Genomic DNA, 12,233 nt, shown 5'->3' on the forward strand with positions numbered 1-12,233 from the left:
TCTCGTCCCAAACAATATTTATTCTATAAGAATAAAAAAGTGTAAACATTTTATAAGATCAAATACATTTTAAACTCTTAGTTTAGTGTATCATTTAAACTTTAAAAACAGAAAGATGTCGCTGGTGAAACATCGCATACAGCAATTTTTTTTTCTAAAAATCGTAACATCAAAAAAACCTTAAACTTAGTTGTGTTTAGTGAGATGTCAAAAACTTCATTTAAACATCAAAAACGTCACAAACAGTATAAAACTTAAAAACGGAACGTCATTGTTTAGTGACACGACAGAAAACATACGTAAAAAATGTCAAAAATGTAACATGTCTTAGAAAAAGCCATTTATGATAATATAATCACGGTACTGCAGAGTCCTCCACAATCATGACACACCATGTCTCTACGGGAGCCTGAAGCGGACAAACATACGTGTGCCACGCTGGGAACTTCCTGCTCAGCGACGAAGTAGAAGAAACAACGTCACGTGACAGAGGAGGAAGTTGTGAGAGTGAGCTAGCCGTTCATCCCATGACCTCACTGATTACGCCACCGATCCTCCGTCTTCTAATTACGGCAGGCGGAATGCGACACTTGCCAGTTACGTCACCAATTCTTTGCGCCTTTCGAAGCTCAACAGCTAATACGAAAATGAAAATGTAATGGGAGGTGTTTAGTTTAGATAGGCAGAAAATACTTTACACAAAACTACCAAGAGTTGGCCCTGGATCGCTGAATAACATCACTAGACTGGAAAATTCTGCGGAGAAATTTTGATCGTGCCTGCTTCTTGCCGCCGATTTTGGGTGGATTGAACCTTTAAAACGTGAAGTATTTAAACCAGGGGTGTCCCTGGTTTAACTATAGCCAAATTTGATAATGTGAAGATGTTTCGGGGGCAAATGGTCACTTCACACCTTTTTTCAACAATAACATTTACATACAAATGCACAGTTTAATTAAAATTTCATTTTCATTTTCACAATTATCGGACTAAACTAAACTATTTCTATTCTTTTTGTCAAATTTTGGACGACAGATTAAAGTAATACGTTTTTGTCAAATTTTGGACGACATACTAACCTATGACTTTTTCGTCAAATTTAGGACGACATACTAAAGCATGACTTTTTTGTCTAATTTTGGACGACAAAAAGGTCGTTTGACAAAAAGTATGAATTTTTTGTCAAATTTTAGACGACATACTAAAGTATGACTTAGTCAAATTTTGGACAACTTACTGACCTATTACTGTTTTGTCAAATTTAGGACTACATACTAAAGCATGACTTTTTGTCAAATTTAGGACAACATACTAAAGCATGACTTTTTGTAAAATTTTGGAAAACAAACTAAAGCATGACTTTTTGTTAAATTTTGGACAACATACCAACCTATGACTTTTTTGTCAAATTTAGGACGACATACTAAAGCATAACTTTTTGTCAAAATATGGACGACATACTAAAGCATGACTTTTTTGTCAAATATTAGTCAACATACTAAAGTTTGACTTTTTTTGTCAAATTTTGGACTACATACTAAAGCATGACTTTTTTTGTCAAATTTTGGACTGCATACTAACCTATGAATTTTTTGTCAAATTTTGGACAACATACTAAAGCATGAATATTTGTCAATTTTTAGACGACCTACTAAGGTATGACTTTTGTCAAATTTTGGACAACTTACTAACCTATGACTGTTTTGTCAAATTTATGACGACATACTAAAGCATGACTTTTTGTCAAATTTTAGACAACATACTAAAGCATGACATTTTGTCAAATTTTGGACGACATATTAAAGTATGACTTTTTAGTCAAATTTTGGACAACATACTAAAGCATGAATTTTTGTAAAATTTTAGACGACATACTAAGGTATGACTTTTGTCAAATTTTGGACTACATACTAACCTATGAATTTTTTGGCAAATTTTAGACAACATACTAAAGCATGACTTTTTGTCAAATTTTAGACAACATACCAACCTATGACTTTTTTGTCAAATTTAGGACGACTTACTAAAGCATAACTTTTTGTCTAATTTTGGACAACATACTAAAGTATGACTTTTTCGTCAAATTTTGGACAACATTAAACCATGACTTTTTGTCAAATTTTGGACGTCATACTAACCTATGACTTTTTTGTCAAATTTAGGACGACATACTAACCTATGACTTTTTTGTCAAATTTTGGACGACATACTAAAGCATGACTTTTTCGTCAATTTTAGGACGACAAACTAAAGCATGACTTTTTTGTCAAATTTTGGACAACATACTAACCTATGACTGCTTTGTCAAATCTAGGACGACATACTAAATTATGAATTTTTTGTCAAATTTTGGACGACAGACTAAAGTATGACGTTTTTGTCAAATTTTGGACGACAGATTAAAGTATGACGTTTTTGTCAAATTTAGGACGACAGATTAAAGTATGACGTTTTTGTCAAATTTTGGACGACATACTAACCTATGACTTTTTCGTCAAATTTAGGACGACATACTAAAGCATGACTTTTTTGTAAAATGTTGGACGACATACTAAAGTATGACTTTTTCGTCAAATTTAGGACGACAAACTAAAGCATGACTTTTTTGTAAAATTTTGGACGACATACTAACCTATGACTTTTTTGTCAAATTTTGGACGACATACTAAATTATGAATTTTTTGTCAAATTTTGGACGACATACTAAAGTATGACTTTTGTCAAATTTTGGACAACTTACTAACCTATGACTGCTTTGTCAAATTTAGGACGACATACTAAAGCATGACTTTTTGTCAAATTTTGGACGACAGATTAAAGTATGACGTTTTTGTCAAATTTTGGACGACAGATTAAAGTACGACGTTTTTGTCAAATTTAGGACGACAGATTAAAGAATGACGTTTTTGTCAAATTTTGGACGACATACTAACCTATGACTTTTTCGTCAAATTTAGGACGACATACTAAAGCATGACTTTTTTGTAAAATGTTGGACGACATACTAACCTATGACTTTTTGTCAAATTTTGGACAACATACTAAAGTATGACTTTTTTGTCTAATTTTGGACAACATACTAAAGCATGAATTTTTGTAAAATTTTAGACGACATACTAAGGTATGACTTTTGTCAAATTTTGGACTACATACTAACCTATGAATTTTTTGGCAAATTTTAGACAACATACTAAAGCATGACTTTTTGTCAAATTTTAGACAACATACCAACCTATGACTTTTTTGTCAAATTTAGGACGACTTACTAAAGCATAACTTTTTGTCTAATTTTGGACAACATACTAAAGTATGACTTTTTCGTCAAATTTTGGACAACATACTAAACCATGACTTTTTGTCAAATTTTGGACGTCATACTAACCTATGACTTTTTTGTCAAATTTAGGACGACATACTAACCTATGACTTTTTTGTCAAATTTTGGACGACATACTAAAGCATGACTTTTTCGTCAATTTTAGGACGACAAACTAAAGCATGACTTTTTTGTCAAATTTTGGACAACATACTAACCTATGACTGCTTTGTCAAATCTAGGACGACATACTAAATTATGAATTTTTTGTCAAATTTTGGACGACAGACTAAAGTATGACGTTTTTGTCAAATTTTGGACGACAGATTAAAGTATGACGTTTTTGTCAAATTTAGGACGACAGATTAAAGTATGACGTTTTTGTCAAATTTTGGACGACATACTAACCTATGACTTTTTCGTCAAATTTAGGACGACATACTAAAGCATGACTTTTTTGTAAAATGTTGGACGACATACTAAAGTATGACTTTTTCGTCAAATTTAGGACGACAAACTAAAGCATGACTTTTTTGTAAAATTTTGGACGACATACTAACCTATGACTTTTTTGTCAAATTTTGGACGACATACTAAATTATGAATTTTTTGTCAAATTTTGGACGACATACTAAAGTATGACTTTTGTCAAATTTTGGACAACTTACTAACCTATGACTGCTTTGTCAAATTTAGGACGACATACTAAAGCATGACTTTTTGTCAAATTTTGGACGACAGATTAAAGTATGACGTTTTTGTCAAATTTTGGACGACAGATTAAAGTACGACGTTTTTGTCAAATTTAGGACGACAGATTAAAGAATGACGTTTTTGTCAAATTTTGGACGACATACTAACCTATGACTTTTTCGTCAAATTTAGGACGACATACTAAAGCATGACTTTTTTGTAAAATGTTGGACGACATACTAACCTATGACTTTTTGTCAAATTTTGGACAACATACTAAAGTATGACTTTTTTGTCTAATTTTGGACAACAAAAAGGTTGTTTGACAAAAAGTATGAATTTTTTGTCAAATTTTAGACGACATACTAAAGTATGACTTTTGTCAAATTTTGGACAACTTACTAAAGCATGACTTTTTCTCAAATTGTAAATTTTGGACGACATGCTAAAGCATGACTTTTTGTCAAATTTTGGAAGACATTACTAAAGTATGACTTTTTGTCAAATTTTGGACGACATACTAACCTATGACTTTTTTGTCAAATTTAGGATAACATACTAAAGCATGACTTTTTGTCAAATTTTGGACAACATACTAAAGCATGACTTTTTGTCAAATTTTGGACAACATACTAAAGTATGAATTTTTCGGCAAATTTAAGACTACATACTAACCTATGACTTTTTTGTCAAATTTAGGATGACAAACTAAAGTATGCATTTTTTGAGAGTCACATGTCAAAACACACACAAACACAGAAACATGAGTGAGTCAATAAAACATGGTTTAATATCGGTCAATAATCCACAACACAGCAGTTAGTGAGTAGGAAAAACAAACAAAAAGAAAAACGTGAGTATTTACATCTACCATCGTGAACGTCACAGCTTATGAACATGCTAACACAATAAAGATTTGTCTGTACATTGTTGTACAAAGGAATGTTGTCATAGTAACCAACCAACGGTCTGGATTTTCACACACTTTTCCTCAGCTGCCCTGAAATAATCTGAAGAGTTAGAGAAAAGTAAGTGAATGCGTTTGTTTGTTTGCTGTTGTTTTTACGGCAAAAAGAACAAAAATTCAAACGTGTTTAGGATGCGTATAAATACACGAAATATCAGCTACTTTTATAAAAATCTGATGCAGCATTTAAACATACAAGTTATAACGGAAATCATCTTTTTTATAAACTCACTCTCGGTTTTTTCATGGTTTTAAAAATGTTTTTTTGACAAACCAGTTTCAGACATGGTCGCTGGTTCTCAGTGAAAACATGGCTGTAAAAAAAAAAACCTTCAGATTTTATCCTAAAATCATCAGTTTACGTCTATCATGTCTTAAGAATGTGTGTTTGGAACTTTTCTCACCGTTAAAACAACCTTTTTTGGAGTGGAAAGTAAAGTTTGTCAACCCTGCACCAAACCCCATAGAGAAAATCAGAGGTTTTAACGTCACAGCACACAACACACCTCAGGGACACAAACTGACCACACGAGGCAGCAGTAGACCAGCAGCTCTTGTGTCCCAGAGAGCTAAAATTGCTGATTTTTTTCTATGGAATTTGGTGTGAAAGCGTATGGAAGCGTATTGCATTCACCTACAATAATTTTTAAAAAGGTTGTTTTTATGAGATTTTTTTTTGGACCCGGAAAAACATTCTCATAAAAACAGACCTGAAAAAAAAATCTCGTAAAAACAGACATGAAAAAAATCCAATAACATGACAAAAGAATTTATATTGTAAAATTCTGTGTATGAAATTCTTCGTTCAGATTTACCTGAGTGACACTCGAGGCAGCAGAAGACCAGCAGCTCCTGCGTCCCCGAGAGTCTATGGACTTTGGTGTGGGAGAGTGAGTGGTTTCCAAACTTCATTTCCAAATGTAAAAGTCTGTCTAACAGTGCGATATAAGAGCAAACATATTTCTTAAGATATCGTACAGATGACATGTGTTCTGACATCTTATTTGGTGAGCTTTTTGTTAAGTCTGCAAACACTGTGCACTTTAACGTACCTGTTATTAACTTATCACTGTCTACAAATCTACAGTAATAAACAAGTTATAATGCATTATTATCATTATTATTATTATTATTATTTACTGAGGCAGGAATCAAATTCACAAGCTTTGCAACAGGTAAAAAAAAAATCGTGAAAAACAAACACAATGAGCGAGAATTTTTTAATTCTACGACAGAAACACGCGACAGTGTTTATCGTAAACAAATACTGTGTTGATCTTCACATTTGTTCAGTTAAGCCATTTCACTTGCATATTCCCCCACAGGCTTCACCTTTTTATATACATATATATATATGTGTGTGTGTATATATACACACATATATATATATATATATATGTGTGTGTATATATATACACATATATGTATATATATATATATATGTGTTTATAGTTATTATACATTTATCTTGATTCTTCAGTTGGAAAATAAATAAATAGAAATCTTTCAGCTCTGGATAACTCCTGAATTATTTAAAGCTGCAGTCAGTGATGTTTCTTGCGTTAAAATATGCGATATTAAAACTCAGCGGAAAACGTAGAGCGGGACTTTTTTCATCCAAACTTTTCACACAGCACAGCTACCTGGTTTAGATTTGGATCAAATGAGTCGGATGAAAAAAAAAAGGTTCTGGGTGATTCCCTGCGATGGAGTGGGTGTGTCCTACATGATGTTTCTGCTCTATTTTGCAAAAATCTCGTAAAAACAGTCCCCGAAATTTTTTTGTTATTTTGTAAAATTGTGTGTATGAAACTCTTCATTCAGATTTACCTCAGTGACACAGAGACATTTTTCGCAAGAACTCCACAAAGAGGCGGTTCCCTTGTGGGACAGAACAGGTAATCTAGAACCGGGACTAAATCGATACTGTTCGTCAATGGCGACAAAAATTGCCTCCAAAGTCTGGTGAAGATTTGTCGTGCTGCACCGCGTTATGCTTGAAGGAGTTGGACTCACTTTGCTAAATTTAATGACTTCGCGTGTAACAATGTAGAAACTCGTACAAATACTTTAGCAAAGCTAACGTTTCTGCTACTCCTCACAAATGCGATGTTGAAGTGTGGTCACTTAATCAAGAATCCAGGGTGTTAGCGCCGTCTCTAATTAGGGACCATACCTATTGGAATTCATGGAATTCTTTTTATTTTCTCTCTAAACGATCGCGTTTTTGACGTTTTAAACGTCACAAATCAGAACAGGCGGAACATTTAAAAAAATAAGAGAAATGGGTAAATGTGGTGCAAAAATGTGAAACAAAGTAGGACAAAGCCGAAACTAATTTGCACCAAATTCTATTAAACTTGGTGGAAACATTTCATGGCCCACGACAAACAAAAAATCTATTGGGACCATGGCCTCAGTGCAACAGGAAGTCGGCCATTTTGAATTTGGCGTTCATCTTTGCGAATTGCACGTTTTCGTAAATGAATGAACTCGTCTGAGCGCGTTTATCGTACCAACACGTGTCAAACTGTACTAGACACATCAAAGGTGAAAAGTTATCAAAAAATCTTGCGGATTCAAAAGGGCGTGGCCACGGCAACCATTGGAATTTTGGCGACTATTTGCCAACAAACAGGAAGTGCCCTATAACTGTGACATTGACCGATGCGCTTGAAACGTCATACGTGACACAAAAGACTGAGCCTGACCCAACAGGAAGTCGGCCATTTTGAATTTAAAATACAACTTTTTCTTGTAATTTATGCGACAAAAGAAAACAATGTCATCATCAACTCTTTTTACAACATCCATCCCTCATGTGATTGTTTGTCGGTGAATAAATGCCCCGCCTCCAGCGGCACGTTAGCTAAGTCACTGACAGCAGCTTTAAGCCTCACTCTGTTTTTCCACATTTGTTATTATGATTTCTCGTCACGTGACATCATCCGTCTTTGCCTTGATTTCGTCACATTAGAAAAAATAACAGTAATACAATAATGTTTCTCTTAAAGTGCCTTAAAGTCGTTGGACCGTCATTAGATATCAGTGCGATTAAAATGAACATTAATTGATGCAAATCAATGACAAAAAAAAAACAAAAAAGTTTGACCGACGAATCACGATGAGTCTGGATTGGATTAGCGCTAATAATCTGAACAAATCCAGCGACGTTGAGTTGTAAACGCGTCATTTTTAACCTTCAAGCTTTTACCTCATCAGTGTTTGGTTATCGGAGCAGGACGAGTGGGCGGAGTCTCTTCCTCTCTCACATTTCCATGTCTCCTCCGAAAAGAGGTTTGTTTTTTACACAGATCCTCTGTCGACGTCTCACTCCTCTCCGATGCCGTGCTCCCACGCCACCTTGGCCTGCTCGTCCTTGGTGGCCGTGATGATGGGCTGGGAGATTTTCCGCGGCATGGGTCGCGGTGCAGGCGGCGGAGGCGGAGACTGGGAGTTGAGGGCGTCCTCTTCAGGGATACACCCCTCTCTGAGGTAGGGCTTGGGGGGCAGGGCTGGGGGCGGCTCGTGGAGTTGGTAGAGAGGCGGGTGGTGGGGGAGGTAGTGCGGGAGGAAGTGGTGGTGGTGGTAGTAGAGGTGGAGAGGGTGCGGCAAGCCATCCTGCTGCTGCTGCTGCTGCAGTGGGGTGGAGGCTGAACCCGGAGTGACTCCTCCCGGGGCGGACTGGCTGCGACAGGCAGGGGGTTTGGTTCCGTCCAGGACCTCGGGCTCGGAGGCGCTGTACCTGACGGGCTGGTAGGGCGAGTCCAGGTCCTCCTGGTCGGTGGTCCAGGCCTGGCTGCTGGGGGCGGACTCCAGGGTGTCCGTGCGACTGGCTGGAGGGTCAGAGGAGGAGGCCGGGCCACCGAAGTTACTCTCGCTGAGGGAGGAGACTCCAGAGCTGGCGCTGCCCGATAACGTGGAGTTACTGCCATCCAGGATGGACTGAGGACTGGTGGGCGAGGCAGGTATAGGGTGAAGGGGAGACTGTAGAGAGAGAGAGACAGACGTAGAAGACGGGGTCAGCAGTTCAGTCCACAGTTCAGTCCTGGTTTTAACCCTTCTGTGACCATCCAGGATTCGGCATGCATACTTTTCATAACTGTAACTCCTAGACCTTTTGTGATATCTAGGCCTTTCACCCTATGTCAGCTGAGTGGGTGACGTCCGCAAAAGTCCTGAGACTTAACAATATTCTGACCATATGTCACATTTCTTTCAAAATAAAAGTTTGTTTTGCTACTGAATCTGTAAATTAAAAAAACACACAAAAACGTCATTATAACTTCATATTAAGTGGCAGTATAACAAACACACACACACACACACACAGACAAACAGCAGGAGTGAGGAGCAAGAGGAGGAGGAGGAGGAGGAGGAAGAGGAGGGTACCTTTCTTAAGGAGCGCGCTGGGAGAGCTGGAGGGAGGTCGCTGACCTGCTGGTGGAAAGCGTCAAAGTGCATCGGCGGGTGTTGGCCTACAGGGGGGGACACAGCAGGAGTGACTGAGAGAGAGAGAGAGGCACGATCACACACCGCAGAGAAGAAGAAGAGGAGGAGGAGGAGAAAAGAGGAAGAGGAGGAGGAGGAATAACAGAGGAGGAAGACGAGTGTGTGAGGAAGGTAAGGTGTTGTGGTTTTAGCCACTAAATAACACGTCTGTATCTCACTGTGAGACAGACTTTTCATCACTCTGCACCAAAGTCCATAGAGAAAATCAGTGATTTTAACATCACACACACAGGAGCTGTTGATCCACTGCCGCCTCCATCACTAAGTTCAAATGTCTTATTTCATGAGTTTGGCATTTGAAATCCTTCACTCAGATTTATCTCAGTGACACAAAGTGACCACACGAGGCAGCAGTAGACCAGCAGCTCAGCCTGTGTCCCCGCGAGCTAAAATCACTGATTTTCCCTATGGACTTTGGTGTGGTGTGTTAGAAATGAGATTTTAACTACTTAATAAAAGACTTAGTGAATAAAATCTATATCAGTTTAAGTCATTTTAAGATGATGTTCACGTCTGTATCTCACTGTGAGACAGACTTTTCCAACAGGAAACCACTCACTCTCCCACACCAAACCCCATAGAGAAAATCCGTGATTTTAGCTCACTACTGCTGCCTCGTGTGGTCACTTTGTGTCACTGACGTGAATTTGAACAAAGGATTATAAACAGAGAATTTTACAAAATAACACGTTACAATTTACAGATGGAGGCAGCATTAGTGAGCTAAAATCACTAATTCTCTCTATGGGGTTTGGTGTGAGAGAGTGAGCGGTTTACAAACTTCAGTTTCCTGTTGGAAAAGTGAGATACAGACGTGAACATGTGACACTGTAGAGTTTATTAAGTGAGGTTTTTGTGAAGTGGATTAAACAAAAACCTCACGACAGAAGGTCCACTAAGTTTTTCTTTGTTTTGATTTAATTCATAGGTTTTACATATATATATATATATATATATATATGTTTTATAATAGAATGAAATTCATTGTTAAAGAGTCCGTTCAAACAAATAAGACTCAATATAAATATATAGGACTAAAGTGTTTTTTTATGTCAGGTTTACACTGGCGGGAGTTTCCTGTTTATACACAGTATCACAACTTTACACACACACACACACACACACACAGTGCAGAGTGAAGAGCTGGGTCGTACCATGAGGCAGGTTGCGCGGGGGAACAGGAGGCGCTGTGACACTGGCAACGTGAGCAGAGAGGAAGGGAAGAGCTTCTCTGGTTCCACTGTCCAAACTCCAACTACTGGGAGTGGTCAGGACTGAAGGAGGAGGAGAGAGAGAGAGGGAGGAGGGGGGGGAAAGAAGAGGAGGAGGAGAGAAGGAGAAGGTGAGAAAGAGGAGGAAGAGGAGCAGAAAGAAAGAAGAAGGAGAGGGAGCAGAGGGGAGGGGGGAGGGAGAGAGAGAAAGAGGTGGAGATAAAAAGGGGGAAGTGGAGAAGGAGAAGGACACAAACATAGGAGAGAGGAGACAAGGATAGGAGGACAGGAAGAAAGAGAAGGTAGAGGGAGAACGAGGAATCAGAGGAGATAAATGATCTTTATTTCATCATTCTTTGTGTGAGTGTGTGTGTGTGTGTGTGTGTGTGTGTGTGCGAGCGTCTGTGTGTGAGTGTGCGTCTGTGTGTGTGTGTGCGAGCGTCTGTGTGTGTGTGTGAGTGTGTGTGCGTGTGTGTGTGTGTGTGTGCGAGCGTCTGTGTGTGTGAGTGTGTGTGTGTGCGAGCGTCTGTGTTTGTGTGTGTGTGTGTGTGTGTGTGTGTGTCTGTGTGTGTGAGTGTGCGTGAGTGTGCGTGTGTGTGTGCGTGTGTGTGTGTGTGAGCGTCTGTGTGTGTGCGAGTGTCTGTGTGTGTGTGCATGTGTGTGTGTGGTTGGTTCTTGTACCTTTTTCAGCCACAGACAGGTTTGGATCACTGCAGGGTTTACATGGACCGATCACCTGATGGAACAAAGCTCTCTGGAAGTTCATCTGCTAAAGACAAAGACCAGACTGAATCCTGTCTCACACACTGTCTCACACACTGTCTCACACACTGTCTCACACACAGTCTCACACACACTCTGTCTCACACACTGTCTCTCACACACTGTCTCTCACGCTGTCTCACACACTCTGTCTCACACACTGTCTCTCACACACTGTCTCTCACGCTGTCTCACACACTCTGTCTCACAGTGTCTCACACACTGTCTCTCACACTCTGTCTCATACAGTCTCACACGCTGTCTCACACACTGTCTCACACACAGTCGCACACAGTCTCACACACTGTCTCTCACACACTGTCTCTCACACTCTGTCTCACACACACTGTCTCACACACACTGTCTCACACCTGTCCGTTGTCTGTGATGTTGGAGTACATGGCGCTGCTCGGTCGGTCTCTGTGCGGCGGCAGCAGCATCAACATTTCTCTGTTGTGTCTGTATTTGTCTGGTAGAGAAGGAGAACCCACTGTGGGAGGAGCATAAACAACAACACATGACCTGGATGAATGAGAATCTACACAGACATACGTGTGTGACCTTTAACCTTTAACCTAAAGTCTTAAACCATAAGCAGCCATTTTGAGACGTGACAGAACATGAGAACCAGGCAAAAAGTCCTCACTTCCTGTGGTTTATAAGCTTGTGGTCCTCATTGAGAAATATGTACAAGTACACACACACACACACACACACAGTGTGGTTTCCATGACCTCAGAGGACATGACAGATGTTTATATGTGTACACAGA

The 12,233-nt window shown here is 38.8% G+C and overlaps 1 protein-coding gene across 1 annotated transcript in view; it reads right to left on the reverse strand.

Moving 5' to 3' along the window:
• Positions 1-4,777: 4,777 nt before the first annotated feature.
• LOC131460493 (dedicator of cytokinesis protein 3-like) overlaps positions 4,778-12,233 on the reverse strand; it is a 98,809-nt gene continuing 91,353 nt past the window's right edge. Inside the window, 5 exon segments of the mRNA XM_058631047.1 lie at positions 4,778-8,963; positions 9,369-9,481; positions 10,643-10,762; positions 11,381-11,468; positions 11,833-11,951. Coding sequence (XP_058487030.1) covers positions 8,307-8,963; positions 9,369-9,481; positions 10,643-10,762; positions 11,381-11,468; positions 11,833-11,951 — 1,097 coding nt within the window. The 3' untranslated portion in view covers positions 4,778-8,306.

Source organism: Solea solea, chromosome 6 (genome assembly GCF_958295425.1).
Source record: "Solea solea chromosome 6, fSolSol10.1, whole genome shotgun sequence".
NCBI lineage: Eukaryota > Metazoa > Chordata > Actinopteri > Pleuronectiformes > Soleidae > Solea > Solea solea.